The 18095-nt window shown below is 43.8% G+C and overlaps 1 protein-coding gene across 1 annotated transcript in view; it reads left to right on the top strand.

The window, feature by feature from the left end:
- The window catches only part of TRAF3IP2 (TRAF3 interacting protein 2), a 43491-nt gene extending 26053 nt beyond the window's left edge, over window positions 1–17438 (top strand). The window contains exons 4-9 of the mRNA XM_053590626.1: window positions 2305–2483; window positions 4829–4917; window positions 8399–8467; window positions 9576–9692; window positions 13993–14067; window positions 16834–17438. Coding sequence (XP_053446601.1) covers window positions 2305–2483; window positions 4829–4917; window positions 8399–8467; window positions 9576–9692; window positions 13993–14067; window positions 16834–16980 — 676 coding nt within the window. The 3' untranslated portion in view covers window positions 16981–17438. The remainder of the gene's footprint in view (window positions 1–2304; window positions 2484–4828; window positions 4918–8398; window positions 8468–9575; window positions 9693–13992; window positions 14068–16833) is intronic.
- Window positions 17439–18095: the final 657 nt, after the last annotated feature.

Here is an 18095-nt window from a genome sequence, read left to right as displayed (position 1 = left end):
CTTGGAGGTTGCTATGAGCTGTGATGCGACAGCAGTCTACCCAGGGCGACAGCCTGAGACTCTGTCTCAAAAAAAAAGAAACAATTTCAGATTTATAGAAGAGTTGCAAAGATAGTACAAAGTAATTGGTTTTATAACATCAATTTAAGTCTGCTGTGGTTGCCTTGATTTATTTTACCATTTTAGGACAACGAAAAGTAAGATCAGGTAAAGAAGCTAATTCTCCTCTTACTAATTCGGAAGAAATTAATAATTTGGAAGAAAACTTTAATACAGAAATGTTATTCTGTCATTAATTTCTATAATATTATATACTATATTTATATAATTATATAAACATATAATTTATATAATATAATTAATATTATTAATAATAATTAACATTAATCAGTATCACTAATATTGCTATTTATTATTAAGATTAACAATATCAATATTAATATATAATAATATTGTTATCATATGAAAGTTTCTGAATATTTTCAAGGCCTTAATATTTTTTATCAAATGAACAATAATCTTTTATAACAACTAAGCAACTTTTTGTATCAAAGAGTTTAATGAAAAAGGATATGGAACTGGATACCCACTAGATAAAAGCACATTTTACAGAAATTACTTTCTCTATATTATCAAAACCGTAAAATAAAAATAACCTTAAACATTTATGTTTTAGAAATATAATGTAGTTGAGGTTCTGTGTAATTTTAATTTGAATCCTGTAACTTAAGACTTTCAGAATTTCTTATTAGTCTTTTGAGTAGAAATATGAAAGCATAACCAATAATCTATAAAACCTAGGTATATACATATAAATTTTATAATCAAAACTTTTTTAAAATTATAACATGATACAATTTCAAACACACAACAAATAATAGCATCCATGTTCTCACTACCCAGATGTTAAAAATGTTAGCATATTACCACATTTGCTTCAGAATTTTTTTAAAGAAATAAAATATTATAGATACAGTTTTAGTTCCCCTACCAGTTGTCCTTTAGTTATGGAAAACAGTAATGACTCTATTTTGAGCAGAAGGGGATTTTATTTCTTATTTTTTAGGAGACAGAGTTTCACTCTTGCCAGAGTAGATTGCCGTGACGTTTCACAGCAACCTTTAACTCCTAGGCTCAAGTGATCTCTTGCCTTAGCCTCCCAAGTAGTTGGGACTACAGGCGTGCACCCCAATACCCAGCTAGTTTTTCTATTTTTAAGTAGAGACAGGGCCTCGCTCTGGCTGGCACAAACCACTAAGCTCAAGCGATCCTCCTGCCTCAGCTAGGATTACAGGGGTGAGCTACCTCACCCGGCTAGCACAAGGGGATTTAATATGGATAATTGGGTTCTTACAAAATTGAGGTAGGTTGGAGGAACAAGCTTTTAGGCAGGGCTTCCAGGAGTGATCCCAGAAAAAGACCACAGAGTGGGACCACCAAAGAGGCGGGCTCCGCTGGCAGTCAGGAAGGTGGAGAATTGGAAAGGCAACACAGCTGCACCCACTGCCACTGGGGATCCATTCTGTGCCTCCTAGATCTGCAAAATCTAGGGCCAGCAATGGACACCTACTCCCTTCCCTCCAAGCTTGCGAAGCTGAGAGCAGAACAGTGGGGGCCTTCCTAAAGAACACTTAGCACCTCATCACTGTGCTTACCAGCACCAGCAGAACCCACAGAAGTAGCAGAAGTGGGACCTTCATTTCCTTCTGCCTTCCTCCAAGTCAGCTCAGCAGAAGGTTCATGTGAATACTAGCAACCAAAATTAAAAAGATTACAGTTTCTACCATAACAATATGGTAGAAACAGCTGTAAAGGAGCTTCAAAATCAGATTTTCATTTATATTTTAACAACAGAAATACTTTTAAATGTACATGGCCTTTTTTACCTTTTGATACATACTTAAATGTTATCTGTTATGAGCTAGAAGTCACGTCTGTTAATCTGAATGCCTATAACATTAACCATCCATGTCACCTGTCATACTACTTTGTTTTGTTGGTGACCTTGTCTGCCCTGTGCATGAGATTTATTTTTTCAATTATACAGATCTTGAATAGAGAAATCAAATCCTGCTTCCCTCTATCAACCCCTAGCTCAGGCCCTTACATGTGGCAGCCAGCTGCATGGCTTACTGGCTGAAACTCCACGAGCTTCCCTTTTCCTTCTCTCTCAGATAAGAAATGGAGGCAGAGGAGAGATGGTTCAATGGTATCTTCCCATAGTATCTTCCCTTAAAGGCTTTCTGCCCCTCCCGGTCTGCCTTTGAAAACAATGAAAATGACTGTGAATGCATTCCTTTCCAGGGACCAGCTGCATCGCCCGCCACATAATAGAGCTGGGGCTCCTGAGGAATCCTTGGAGCATCCTGTAGAACTAAGACGGCAGGGTCCCCAGGCTCTGTTCCCAGCTGCTGTGCCTAGACCCCCTAGTAACCTTCCAGCCAGAGGAACTCTGAAAACAAGCAATTTGCCCGAAGAATTGAGTAAGTTGTCTGCATTGTTGTTTTCTTCTTCTTGTTTAGTTCTTGTACTTTGAGAGTACTTGATGATCATTCATCCACAACCCAGATATTTCTCAGATACACAGTGATATAAAATTTACTTTTTTGCTTTTTGCTTAAAAAAGTTACCAGCATTTTGTATGAATATTTTTAGTGATTCTGACACTACTAGGAATGCTCACCAACTGCTTACTTCTGGAGTTTCTTATCTCTAAAAACAAATAACTTCAACATCTTCACACTCTCCTATACGATGCTCTTCAGTGGACTCGTCTCTCGGTAAATTGATTGGATCTCCCTGTGGTATTGGACAGGGGCCTAACATCTTACCATAAATAAGCAGCAGCCACCAAGAATGAAGACATTTCCTGTAGGAATGAGCAATCTTGTTTAGAAAATAATGTTCTCACATTCTCCATACCGCTTCACAACCAAATGCAAACTAAGCCTTTTATTTAAAAGAAACATTCCACAAAGCATCAGGTGATGACTCTTTTTCCACATTTTCTTGCCAGAACCGGAAATGTTGAAATATCGGCAAAATATTCTCATATTAAAGGTCAGTTAGGACAGTAAGTTCCAAGAACCTTAAGAAAATAGCCACTATTGCCTTGCCACCTGTGGCTCAAGCGGCTAAGGCACCAGCCACATATACCTGAACTGGCGGGTTCGAATCCAGCCCGGCCCGCCAAACAACAATGATGGCTGCAACCAAAAAATAGCTGGGCGTTGTGGCAGGCGTCTGTACTCCCAGCTACTTGGGAGGCTGAGGCAAGAGAATCGCTTGAGCCCAGGAGTTGGAGGTTGCTGTGAGCTGTGATGCCATAGCCCTCTACCCAGGGTGACAGCTTGAGGCTCTGTCTCCAAAAAAAAAAAAAAAAGAAAAGAAAATAGCCACTATTGTGAAATTATCCCCTGTGGTTGCTAGAGAAGCTCAGGTAATTCTAACATGCACTTTCCAGATCTGGGAACCTCTTAGAACCAAACTTGAAAGGAAGCCCTTTTCATTTGTTAATGCCTTTGGGGGGGATCTGTGCTCTTTAGTCCTGGACAACCCTAAAAGATTTAAATCTATGACAATGATTCACAGCTGTTGTCATTCAAACAATCTTATTTCTGAACATTTTAATGAAACCTCATCCATTTTAATTTTGAGCATTTCTGGAGAATGGATGCTGCCCTGCGTAGGATATAATCCTGCTATCATGCTATAGATCATATATATTTTACTATAAGCTATTAAGGGAGTCCGAAAATTACCTGGGAATTGAATGAATATTAGGTGTTGAGAAGAAAATAAATTGAGTGCCATTAATATGCCTGACTGCTTAAATGAGCAAATGTGACCCTTACACGCACTTTCATCTGAGAGATGAGTTTTAAAAAACAAGAGCCTAAGCATAGATGAATACAAACACACTCCTATTTTCTCTCCAACCCACCTTTCTTCAACACCCTCTGCCCCAGGGGCTTCCTGAGATTTAAATGGTCCATTCCAGACTAAAAGCCAACATACATTGATTATTCAGCTCTCACATTAAAATGCTAGCCAGATATTTTCCCCAAGATTTTAGCCTGAGAAAACACTTGTTCTCATCCGGACTGGGTCAGGCCTGTCCAGAACGGCACTGTCTGCTGCTCTAAGCCGACCCGGGGATGAGTCAGGGAGTCTGTGATATTGGATCGCCCAGAGGAGCATTTCTCCTTCAAGCTGCTGAAGATTTTTACTCACATTTCTGGGCAGTACTTTGAGTTCTCGCCAACTTCCTGGCCTTTCTCCAAAAGTGAGTGGATGGGAGCAGGGAGGGGGGAGAAGAACTGCTTTCTCACCCCTCACCCCCCATGTGCTCTTGTCACACAAGAGTTGAGGGCAGCTGAGACCATCAGGAGATCAAAAGAGGACACTGCTGGGTGGCCCCTTAGCAAGTCTTAGCTTCTTGGCCTGCTGAGAGAGTATTCCTTGGGCATGGTGCCAAAGTACCTCTAAGAAATCAGATGGTGGCCAGATCTTAAGGACCCATAGGTTCTGAGTGGTGGATTTTTTTGTTAACCCTTCGTGTGGTTTTTCAGAAGACTTCTTAAGCTTGTGGGCTGCCAGTGGTCTCCTCTGTCCCTCCAATTTCCATTCACCCTGAGCAGTGACAGATCCCTCTCCCCTTTGGGGCCTAAAGAGCTATGCCCTGAGGATAGCAACCCACACTTAGACCACCCCCAACCCATTCCATTTATTACTCTAGAAGAACAAAAGACATTGTATACAATTTAGAAGTGTAGTTTACAATAAACTAATTGACTAGTTTCTAATAAATGTGGAAATTTTCTCTTAGGGAAAGTCTTTATCACTTATTCTATGGACACAGCCATGGAGGTGGTGAAATTCGTGAACTTTTTGTTGGTAAATGGCTTCCAAACCGCAGTAAGTATTTTGTCCAAATGGATAACTGAACAGTTCTGGTGAAGACAGTGAAAAAAAATAGAAGAGAAAGTATAATAGCTATTGATGTTTAAACGATATTATTTGATTTACGTGATAACACATATAAGTAATTATTTTCTAAATTTTAAGGTATCCATGCCTCCAGCATTTTTTCCTTTATGCTTGTTGAATGACCCTGAGGACCTCTGGACAGCTAGCATGCACAAGCATGTATGCAGCTGGCCCTGGCCGAGGGACACACCAGGCTGTCGCTGTGCTTTGCACCTTTGCCCTCTCTCACCAATATGTCTGCCTTTGGCTGAGCTTCCTGTGATGCAGGAAGCTGCAGGCTTCACCAGGGTCGCTGCTTATTTAACATGGTCCTTTTGTTCTGCACTGGGTTATGAGGTTTGAAACAGAATCCGTGAAGCCAAGGTCCCCTACTATGCCCAGCTGCCATCGCACACCTGTGATGCTTCTGAACAAGGAATACATGGCTGGATTTTCACCTGGTCTAGTGGAGTTCTAGGGAGGGGAGGCAGACCTAACCCAGCCCTGCAGGGCCACTGTGATCTTGGCTCAAGGAATCTCAGGAACCATCCATTCCTCCTGTCCCCCTGAAGCCCCTTGACACAGCTTACAGCCATGTAAATTTTTCTTTAGGATGAATAAAACACCACAGGACATGCTCAGAGGACTGGTTTTTCTCAATCACCGAGATCACTTCATTTTCTTCCCAGAAGCCTCTTGTAGGTCTCTTCTAGGGAATACTAGAGAGTGGTGAAAAAAAGGAGAAATGTCAATGATTAGGAACATTGAAGGATAAAGAGGAATACTAAACAACTAAATATCAATGTTAAATGTTCGTTAGTATTGTTTAACAGGAGTTTTATTCAAAATGTTCTTTATTCTATAAAATGATTTTTTTAATGGGAATGTCTAAAAGTAAAAAAAAAAAAGCATAGAATGTATACAATCCAACTTCATGACTACATAGAGACTAACATTTCACTTTCTCATTCGTGGAAGGAGACAGCTTGTGTGACATGTGTGCCTGTAGTTCCAGCTATTAGGACAGCTGAGGTGGGGCGATTACTTAAGCTGAGGAGTTTGAGGCCAGCCTGGCACAGCAAGACCCTGCCTGTAAAATAAATAAATAAATTATCACATCCCAAAACATAAGGCCAGTGACAAAATTTTTTGTCATTTCCAAATATATGTACTAATTGCCCATAGAGATGAGCTCAGAGGGTTTGTTTGTTTGTTTTTAAAAATTAGGGGTGCATAGGCAGAATTTAAATCTGTCCTTAACCTTCATCACTGGGAAGCCTTGTGGTGGAAATCACAGACTTATTTATTTTATTTTTTTATTTTTATTTTTTGAGAAAGAGTCTCATTCCATCACCCTCGGTAGAGTACCATGGCATCATAGCTCACAGCAACCTCCAGCTCCTGGGCTTAGGTGATTCTCCTGCCTCAGCCTCCTGAGTAGCTAGGACTACAGGCACCCACCACAACGCCCGGCTATTTTTTTTGTTGTTGCAGTTTGGCCGGGGCTGGGTTCGAACCCATCACCCTCAGTATAGGGGCCGGCACCCGGAAATCACAGACTTATTAGTGGGGAAAAAACACTTAATGGGTAATTTAAAGACAGTGTAATAAAGGAACAATTACAAAGCTCTTGGTAGGTTTTAGGGAATCCATGTTAACTCATTTTAATCCTCAAAACCACCCTAGCAAATAGGTTTATTAACCACATATTAAAAATGAAGACTTAGAGAGTTGTAGTAACATTTCCAAAGTTGTGCAGGTGGAAGTGGCAGAGCCAAGAGCAGAATCCAAGCTGTCCATCTCTTTTCAACCCAACATTTTATTGCTTCTCCCTCATATAATAGAAATGAGTTGCTGATACAGTTAAAGAAACCTACAAGATCTTTCTCAAGATTATCTAATGTACTCATTGGCCATCACACATTTACAAACAGGACTCATCTAAACCAAAAGGAAAGCCATTCCATTTTTTATGCTTTCTCAATAAAGAAACTTTCTGAATTTGTTTTATGTGCCCTACATGTTTGACAGTTTGGTATATGTCAGGAATGATCTCTTTCCAGAGGAAGCTTAGAAACAAGTTCAGGAGATAAGGCAGACATAAATGAGGCATTTCGTAAATGAAAGAATTTTATTATAATGTGTTAATTGTCCAGTACCACTGTGGTCACAGTGGGGTAGAGTTAGGGGAAGTGAGGAAGAGGAGGTCAGTGTGTGGGAAGTATGCACAGTGCAAGGAGGGCTTATGCTGTGCTGTTAGGGTGCAGGAGGCACTGGTGTGGGGAATAAACAGGGCATGTGGGGTAAAGAGAGGCAAGGCTGGATCACTGATGGCACAGAAAGCTTGCTGAATGGCTGAGCCTTAACTTGACCAGTGGAGTGATTTTTAGGACAATTTGGGAGTAGTGTGGCTGAATCAAATAACTCCTCCCCACGAACACCCCCCCGCCCCAGTCATCCATTCTAATATACATATAATCCTTCTTCCATTCAGAGCACCTTATGAATACACACACACACATACACACTATTCTCTGGTTATAGTATAAGCCTGCACCTAAGAAAGATGTTATTATGTGGTCTTTTAAAAAATAGGAGTAGAAAATAACTGATTTTTCTCTTTTTTAAAATACTCCTTCAAGTCTTTTAAGACTTGAAGATTGATATTAAATATCAGTCTTTTCAAAGCCCAATAGTTCTACTTCTTGACTTTCATCACAAACCTTTCTCTTGCCGTCTCAGTAATTGTTTTCGTGACCATTCCTTGGATTTGCTCCAAGTTTCATACAATCCTCTTGAAACGCATAGATTGAAACTGGACATAATACCATAATAATGATCCGACTTATGCAAGTAAAGCACTACAATTATATCTCAGTACTTGCACGCCACACATCCATTAAAATATTCCAGAATTATGTTCGCCTTTCAAATATTCAAGTTACAGATAGTTATATACTGGTTGCTGGCTTATATCCAACTTAGTGGTATACTGTGTTCCTCAGATTTTTAAAAATACTGTGCAGTCATGGATATATTTGGATGTGTATCACTATATCTTCATTACAGATAGTAAATGCCTACTAATGTCGAAATAGGGAGTATTTTAAGAAAATTATATTTATTTTTTATTTTTTTATTTTTTGAGACAGTCTAACTTTGTCACCCCGAGCAGAGTGCTGTGGCATCACAGCTCACAGCAACCTCAAACTCTTGGGCTCAGCCATTCTCTTGGCTCAGCCTCCTGAGTAGCTGGGACTATAGTCACCCGTCACAATGCCTGGCTCTTATATTTTGTTTTTTAGACTCATGTGCTCCTCCTTGTAAAAAGCATTAGTAACCTTTTAGATTTTAAATGTAAATAGTCTTGTGCTCTGCATCTTAACAAAGCTTGTCATTGAGCGTCACCTCCCACATCTTTTTCTTGTAGATTGACATATTTGAGGATAGGATCCGAGGCATCGACATCATTAAATGGATGGAGCGCTACCTTAGGGATGTAAGTACCTTCCCAAATTCTGAGATTGTTTTCTGGTGAGAATGACAATTAGCTTAGGAAGGTGAAGTCATTTTATGAAAGAAGCACTGGCATACCCTGCCGAGTCCACAGCTGAGAAAGCCCCAACAAAGCCTCCCTTGTTGGAAGCCATGCAGAGACGTGGAAAGGAAGGATGGGGTCGCCCTCTAAGACATGCACAGGCAGGAAATAACGATCAAACCAGACACAGGTGGTTGATAACAATCAGAGCAAACAATTTTTTGACCAGACTAGGAAAGGAGGAAATGAAAACAGAGAGCGGGGAGACAGCAGCAGAATTCAATTTAATCCTAGGCCACCCCAAGTGTTTTGTAGGATTGGGCTGAAGAGGTTTCCTGGGCAGCCTCACAGCGTGGGCAGCAACCACCCCCGAGGTGCCCACTTGCAGCCCCGTGATTTGTTCTCCCTTGACAGAATCTATACCTGCCACTGGGACATTTTGTGCTTTAACAAGATAGAAATTGATTGCTGCCAGCTTGTTGGAGTCGGCCACTTCTTTCTGAGGGAGCCGGTGGGAAGCGGGAGTCTCAGCAGGCCGAGGTTTTGCAGCTTTTCCTTTTATCTGCAGCCTGATGTTTGCTTTGTGCTGAAGGGTCTGTTCCTACTGACTGTGCTAAAAGACACCCGGAAAGCCGGGCTGTCAGACTGCAGTGACTGACAGCTCAGGCCAGCTGTGGGGAGAGGGGTTTTCACGGCTGGTGTGGCAGCACCTTTTTGCCACGATGCAGACTCACTTAGTGATTCATTAGATAGAGCTTTCATTAGATATTTATTAGTGATGATTATAGAAAATGGTGGCAAAAGCACATCTATTCAGGAAAGCTCCTCTCTGAGCCATTTGCGTTTTTGAGGAAAGCTGGGCAGGAAGACACGGGGGAGAAGCAGAGACAAGAGTCTGCCTGGGTGGAGGCCAGTGCCTTTCACTTTCCATGGAGAATGAGCCTGGCCTTTCATCCTTGAGTGTGCCAGAGAACGCCCACAGTCCTGCTGGCCAGTTTCCAGCCTGCTGTCACCAAATGGACCACACTTTACACTTCCATAAACATGCTTTTCTCCCTCTCATTAACAGAAGACAGTGATGATAATCGTAGCAATCAGCCCCAAATACAAACAGGATGTAGAAGGCGCTGAGTCGCAGCTGGACGAGGACGAGCATGGCTTACATACTAAGTACATCCATCGAATGGTGAGTAGGGAGGGAACCACAGCACCTCATTGTGCCCCGGGGACAGGCACTTGTCCGGTTAAGCCTTGTTCTTCATGGGAGATGACTGAAGGCAGCAGGATGCTGGGAGAAGAGCCCCAGGCCAGCCAGGACACAGGATGTTGGTCCTGGCTCTACCACCTTTGGGATTGGGACCAGTCACTGTACCTCTGGGCCTCGGGGTTCCTGCAGTGACCAGGAGAGACCAATCTGTGATCTCTAAGATGCAAGATTCTGGAGAGTACTGCACTGCTGGCTTGGTTGTTTACCCACAGATGTGAAGTCCTAGGAAGGCAGGAGACGGGGCTGTGGGGGCAGACTCCCACAGACAGGTCGTACTCTGTCCCCTGCCTTTTCAGAAAGGTGGGGTGGCATCGTGAAAAAGACACATGCTCTTACATCATATGAGGTTGGTTCCAATTTGGCTTCTTCGGGTACAGGCTGTGTGACTGTGGCCCAGTTGCTTAATTAAGTCTCTTTGTGCTTCAGTGTTGCTATTCATAAAATGGGTCACTAATACTTACAGTGTTGTTGTGAAGATTAAATGAAATCATGTTGGTGAGTACCTGGCATACTGGATGGTCAATCGACAGCAGGCATTGTTCTTAGCTCATGATGGGAGGGAACATTCCACTGCCACACTTGAACTATGGGGCCTGGTCAAATTAAAATCTGTGGGAGAAATTTGTAGGATATTGGACTTGCTCAGCATCTGATAGAACATTCTGACCAAAAATATCCACCAGCTTTAGAAATGGCTGTTTTATGGGCTACCAATCCCCCTGTGCCCCATGATCATAGGGACACTGGGGAGAGATTCTGCTTGACTAGGATGCTGGAATAGACTTGTGAATCCAAACTGTCCTAGAGTCTCTAACGGGTGCCCACGTGGGTTCAGGAAAGGTTAGCTCAGGGCTTCCCACACTGGGCATGGTGGTACCTGCCTATAGTCCTAGCTGCTCAGGAGGCCTTGAGGCAAGAGGATCACTTGAACCCAGGAGTTTGAGGTTGCTGTGAGCTATGATACCACTGCACTCTACCCAGGGCTAGAATGTGAAACTCTGTCTCAGATAAATAAATAAATAAAACAAAATAAAAAGGCTTGAAAAATCAGTGGACTAGAACGTATAAGCTCCATTTGATACCTAACACTCCACAAGTGGTGGGGGAGGGTACCTGAAATGGGCAGAAAGGGTCACCAACTAAGTGGGAAGATGAGATGGGAAGTAGTCAGGTAGCCTGGGGACTTGCAGCTTGATCTCAGGGAAAGCAGACTTAAGTCCCAGGTCTGTCCTGTGCATCAGAAACATAGGAAAAGGGTAGGGTGGGTGGGTAGGTGAATGGATGTTCCTTATCAGAGTCTGTGTCTTTTATTCCACCAATTGTGGACCACTTATTTGAAATCACAACAAACCCTAAGCAAAAGCCAAAGTAAGGTGGTGAGGTTCAAAAGTAAAGCTAAGGATTCAGGAGATAGTTTATCTCCTATTCCAATCTCGACCATTCTGACAGCCCACAGGCAGGACCCATAAAAGGTACCATTTCTGGAAGTAAACTGCATTAAAGGGCATGGTTGGTCCTGGGCGCTGCCATCCCTTGGCTGTCTGTTGCACATCCGCGTGGCTCAGAACACCTGATGTTCTGTCTGCAGGTCCAGGAACTTGCTAGTCCCTGAAGCTGGGAATTGGTATGTGAGAAGGGCTCCAGGTCCCTGTCAGTTCCTGAGGAAACCTCTCTAGCTCTGCTGGTGTATGCAAAGCCAGACCATAATACACACAATGCACAGCTCAAATTCAGAGCTTCTCTTTATCCAGGTTGCCTCCAAACTTGGTTTCTTGGGCACCGGTATCTTGGGCATTTTTTCAGCTCAGAAGGGGACAGAAGAGGCTAGATAGAGAAGTGCCTTCCTGCCCAGCTGTCTGACTTCCTGGACCCCTTAGGCAACAGAAAACCTTGAGACAGTAAGAACTTGGCTCTAAGCAGAGGGAGCAAAGAGGTACCCATGAGTAACTGCATCTCAGAGCCAACTATTTCACGGAAACCACTGTCTGGAAGTATCAGAGAAAACACTGCTGCTAAGTAGCTCCTCAGCAGACTGGGTAGCCCAGCAAAGAAGCCAAACTTTACTGTAAGCATGTCTAGAAGTCAGAAACCAAACTCAGTTCTTCACTTTTTTTTTATGGAGAGTCTCGCTCTGTCTCCCAGACAGAGTGCCATGGCATTAGCCTAGCTCACGGCAACCTCAAACTCCTGGGTTCAAGTGATCCTCCCACTTTAGCCCTCTGAGTAGCTGAGCTCACAGGTTCCAGACAATGGAACCTGTGAGCTCAGGCAGTCTATCCACCTCAGCCTCCCAGAGTGCTAAGATTATAGGCATGAGCCACCGCACCCCATCCACTTTTAACTGATCAAGTCTATGCCTTTCCTTTTGTGTGTTTACTCTGTATGACTGGCACTTTTAGTTGCATAATACTTGGGTCATTTTAAAATAGTTTTGGGAGGTGTCTTCTGATTTGGGAAAGGAGGTGGCTCTGAGAAAACTCCTTGTGGAGGATCTGTGTGTGTTGTGTAGCTGTGAGTGTAGGTATGTGACAGTATATGTTTTTGAGGGGTTTATACGGTGATTCCAATAACCATTTGTCACCACTATCCCTTTCTTCTGTGTTCTGTTTTTATTCCCATGCACAATGAAAACTTCTCAGTTATAAAAAGCCAATTGGAAATTGATATAGTTGGGAACACATAATTCCTCATCTCTCTGTCACCGGGTGACCGGCTTTATGCTGGTCACAGGATTTGGAAGACTCTAACTTCCTACATGTTGAAAATTCTGATTTTGATAGAGTTGTTGGCAGCTAAATCTTCTTGGGCCACATAGTGTCAGAGGGAACTGGCACTGGTGAAGGCAACCTAAAACCCAGCAGACAGTGTTCTTCAAAACTGACCTCCAGCCTCCTGACCCGCCTCTCCACCAAGCCCATTCTGTGCTCTGACTGCAGTACGGTCACTAGCTGGCCCCGCCCACACTAACACACTTTCACGCCTCTGGACGTTTGCTCTGCTGAGCATGTCTTTTCCCTCTTCCCCATTTCACCTACCTGAAAATCTCTTGTAATTTTGACCGATCTTTTTTGTAACTGTCCTTCCTGGTGCAGAATGGATGGTTCTTCCCCATCCTGTAGCAGAATCCATTCTGCAGCTCACACTTTATTTTTTCTTTCTTTTTTTTGAAACAGAGTCTCAGGCTGTCACTCTGGGTAGAGTGCTGTGGTGTCACAGCTCACAGCAACCTCAAACTCTTGGGCTTAAGCGATTCTTTTGCCTCAGCCTCCCAAGTAACTGGGACTACAGGCACCCACCACAATGCCCGGCTATTTTTGTTGTTGTTATTGTTGCAGCTGTCATTGTTGTTTTAGCTGGCCCATTCGAGCCCACCAGCCTCCGTGTATGTGGTCGGCGTCCTACCCACTGAGCTACAGGCACCGCTCTGCAGCTTACACTTTTTACACTGCACTCTGGTGGGTGCGTTCACCTTCCTGTCTGCTCACTAGACTGCTGCCTTTGTGAGGACAGGGATGATGTTCTGCTATCCTGGTCTCCTGATTTATATGATTTACCCATTTCCACAATATAAATACTCTCACCATGGCCCATATGAAGCTACTAATGTAATAGTAGCTCTATTACATTAGATGGGTTTTACAGAGAATTGGGAAAAGATGCACACAACAGGCTCTCGTGAGCTGATACAAGCCAGTTCTTAGCACACCCTCATCCTTAAAACGCAAATCCAGCACAGGGAATGACTTTTCATAGGCCATCTATAAAAGACTGATAGGCTTGGTGCCTATAGTACAGTGGTTACAGCACCAGTCACATACACCGAGGCTGGCAGGTTTGAACCCAGCCTGGGCCAGCTAAACAACAATGACAAATGCAACAAAAAATAGCCAGGCATTGTGACGGGCACCTGTAATCCCAGAGACTTGGGAGGCTGAGGCAAGAGAATCTCTTGAGCCCAAGAGTTTGAGGTTGCTGTGATGCCACGGGACTCTACCGAGAGTGATATAGTGAGACTCTATCTCAAAAAAATAAAAATAAAGGACTGATAAATGAGTGAATGGCATACATGTGTAATGAGGAAGGCTTAAAATTACGAGTGTGTGTTGCTCAAATAAGGAAATCGGAATGAAAATACCATGTGGGCTTGCATGATTATGGCTTACCATTAACTGCTTCTCCTCATTCGTGAAGTTAAATCTTCAAATCTGTTTGGTTTCAGATGCAGATTGAGTTCATAAAACAAGGAAGCATGAATTTCAGATTCATCCCCGTGCTCTTCCCAAATGCTAAGAAGGTAAACAAACAAACAAAATCCTGTAATTCAATCTTTGGTTTATTTGCCATCTGGATTTTGAGTGGAAAACCTTGTCAACTCCTCATCAATCCTTAGAAATAATAGTGTTACCAGAAAGGTCAACAAGTTGTACTACTCAATCCAGCAGCATGAATCAGAAAGGTTTTAAAGTGTTATCTGATAAGATCGTGCTGTCCTAATTGTTCAAACAGCCACTGCACACAAAGAGGTAGTTTGTGTTTTAACTCATGAGAGAAAAAGAGAATGTTCATCTGATACTTCTTATCTCTTGTACATAAAAGTCAAGACATATACATTTTTTGCTGGTTGTTCCACAAAAGTATTCTGTTGCAGATAGTTCAGCTCTTAAAGGTATAGATTACAGGAATTTGATCTACACCATGACCAGAGTGAACTTTGCTGTGGTTCAGATGAGGGTTTTTGCACCAGAAGGGTATGAGGGCAAGTCTGGAGAACAGGGGCCAACCATCTGAGGCCATTTTCCAGGCTTAGTGGGGGTGGGGGGTGGAATAAATACCTGAGAATCAGACCACAGGGCCCAGCTTCATTCTGGAGGGATCTCTAGATAACAGGATGGCACTGAGACTTTTGCCCTTGATAAGGGAAAGTCCAATTTATGTGAACGGGACACCTGGGGTTGTGTGGTGTACAACCTGAACAGTAGCACCCCTTTCCTCCCTGCCCCTCCCTCGCCTATGATCTACTTTCATAGTGCTCCCTTACTGAGTCTCCCTACTGGTCTCTGTCTCCACTTTGACCTTGTATTGGCCTCTGCTCTACCATCCAAGAAGAGCATCCCACGTATAGATGTGATATGTCTCTCTCCAGCTTAAAAAATTTATGGTGTTTCTCTACTGACTGCAAGACCATATCTGTCATTCTTAGCATGATCTGTGAGGCACCTCAGAAGATGACCATGGCCCCTTGCTCCATCTTTTCTCTAATCATCTGCAGAGATGTTCCATGCAATGGTCACACCGGACTGCTTCGCACATCCTCACACATGCCACCCTTCCACGTGTCTCTGTGCCTTTGCCCTTCCTGTTCCCTCTGCTTGTAGTACCTTTCCCTAGCTTGTTGCCAAGTGACTCTTGCTTATTCTTATGTTATTCAATCTCTCTGACACCTTTCTTCCCCCATGCCAATATATTTCATTGTTCTTCTCTTGAGAGTTCTTAATTATAGAACTTTAAGTCAATGGTATGTGGTTGGTGGAAGGGGCACAGGGAATCATTGTTTGGAATTACTGGAGCATGGTGATATAAAAAAACAGACCAACTTTTTGTTAGTTTTTTTCTTTTTTTTTTGTAGAGACAGAGTCTCACTTTATGGCCCTCGGTAGAGTGCTGTGGCGTCACACAGCTCACAGCAACCGCCAGCTCCTGGGCTTAAGCGATTCTCTTGCCTCAGCCTCCCGAGCAGCTGGGACTACAGGCGCCCGCCACAACTCCCGGCTATTTTTTTGTTGCAGTTTGGCCGGGGCCGGGTTTGAACACGCCACCCTCGGTATATGGGGCTGGTGCCTTACCGACTGAGCCACAGGTGCCGCCCTTTTTGTTGGTTTTATTATTATTCTTTTCATCTCCTTCAGATGATCCCCTTACTGCCTGAGCTCGGGGGAGACTGTTCTCACCTCGTGCCCTCTTGGGAAACCATTGCCTAGAGAATAGTTTCTTTACATTTTTCCTCCATCATGAGATTTGGGGCCCTCTAGGCTGGTACTGTGTCTGTTTCATGTGGGTATTTTTAGTACCCAGCAGGATGCCTGGCATGTAGCCAGGGCTGCTTCCATGCTCACCTGATGCCCCCCAAAGGGGTCTCATCTCAGAGTAAAAACCACAGGCCTTACAGTGGCAAGGTGTTGTCTGACACAGGCCCGTCTGCTTCCAGGCTTCCTCCCTACCCACTCTCATTCCCTCTGCTCTAGCCACATGGGCCTTGCTGCATGTGAGTAGACTTGGCACACTCCCACCACAGGGCCTTTGCACTGGCTCTTCTATGTACTTGGACCCAGACAACCACAAAGCTGTCTCCCTCTGCTGTGTTAGGCCTTTGCTCATTTTCTCTGAGACCTTTCCTAAGCACCCTGTTTAGAACCACAAACCTTTCACCCCTTCCCCAGAATGCCCTATCCCCTTTCTCTGTTTTATTTTTCTCCACAGCACATCATATGACTGTTGAACACACTATCCATTTTACTTACTTCTTAACTGGCCCTTCCCATCAGAATGTCCACTCCATGAGGGCAATCTGAAACCACACCCCAGGATAGCTGGCTGAAGCTTCTCTGCCTTTGCCAGATAACTGGAGCCTGACGGGCTCCTTCCACTGCAGGCCAGGCCTGAGGCTAGAGTGAAAGGATCATGAATTAGATTAAGCCTGCAGGCCCAGCATACTTCTTCCGAAGTCACAGGGGAATGCACATCAGTCTGTGTCACCTCTGCCCCACTCCTTTTATGTGAAGGTGGTGAAAAGCACGTTGAAACAAAGGGTAGGTAGCCTGGGAGACTGACAGAAAATGAGCACACATGTGGTTTTTATAATGAAATTATACAGCTTGCACCCGAAGCCAAGAACATTTCATATGCTAAACCCTTCCAAGAGCAAAACAGCACAATTCCCAGGGTAGTTTGGTGGGAAACGCCCATGTGGGGAAAAGTCAGAGATGTTTGGGAACTGAGCCTGGGATCTGGACTCCAGGTTTTTCTCTAGTGACCTTTGCTCCCGTCATTCTCCCTCTCCTAGGAGCACGTGCCCACCTGGCTTCAGAACACTCACGTCTACAGCTGGCCCAAGAATAAAAAAAACATCCTGCTGCGGCTGCTCAGAGAGGAAGAGTATGTGGCTCCTCCTCGGGGGCCTCTCCCCACCCTTCAGGTGGTACCCTTGTGACAGCGCCCATCCCCAGGTCGCTGGGGCCAGGCCTGTTTGGGGCCCTGCTCTTACAAGCATTATTCTAACTGAGGCTGGTGGGTTGCTGTCATGCCTATTTCTTAATTCCTCCCCGAGAGGTCCCCAGGCCCCCAGAAAACCTGTTCCGCAGAGTGCTCTTCCTCCTGACACCTCTGCACACCTGGGGTTTGCAGTGGACACTGTGGCCGTTCTGCGTTCCCTGCTTCTTTGAAACCCACTGCAGGTGCCAATGTCCAACACGTTCCTCCCAACAGTCTGATGTGTCCTTGCTAGGCCTTTTGGGCTTAGCAAGTAGAGAATGTAAGTGATGTTGCAACAAATGTATGTACTCCAGACATTCTCCTATCACTCCAGGCTACTTTTATGAGCTAGCCAGATGCTTGTGTGTCCTCAGAGCAAACTGATTCCCGTACAAATAATAAAATGTTTACTCTTTTTTAAGATTACGTTTCACTTATCTCAGGGGAGATAGATATATTAATTTCTAACGATACGGGCAGTTGTTTCCAGGGACATCAACAAAGCTGCTTAAATATAATATTAGATAAATTTAACAGACTACTCTCTATTAAAGGATTTAAGCCAGATAGTTAAACAACCCTTTTAACATAATCATGAAAGCTTCCTTCTTGCAGTAGAGATTTTTAACGAAACAACTTTGTACCGCATACAACCATGATGCTAAGTGGTATGAACTTAGGAGGTCTGGCTAAATAGGTAAAAATATTTGTGTATGTGTATGAAGTGACAGGGGATGTATAATGCAGGCTAGGACTAGAGGTTGGGAGACCTGTGTTCTAGTCTTGGTTCCACTACTAACTAGCTGTGTAACCTTTAGCAAGTCTCTTCACTTTTCTGAGATTCCAGGACTCACTTATCAAATGACACGGACAGGTCAGGCATGGTGGCTGATGCCTGTGATCCTAGCACTCTGGGAGGCCGAGGCTGGTGGATTGCTTGAGTTTACAAGTTCAAGACCAGCCTGAGCAAGAGTGAGACCCCTCAAAAAAAAAAAAAATAGCCGGACATTGTGGCAGATTCCTATAGTCCTAGCTACTCGGGAGGCTAAGGCAGGAGGATCACTTGAGCCCCAG

The sequence above is a fragment of the Nycticebus coucang genome, chromosome 5 (genome assembly GCF_027406575.1).
Source record: "Nycticebus coucang isolate mNycCou1 chromosome 5, mNycCou1.pri, whole genome shotgun sequence".
Lineage (NCBI taxonomy): Eukaryota > Metazoa > Chordata > Mammalia > Primates > Lorisidae > Nycticebus > Nycticebus coucang.
Note: the sequence above shows the minus strand (reverse complement) of the source record. Positions and strands in the feature narration are given on the sequence as shown.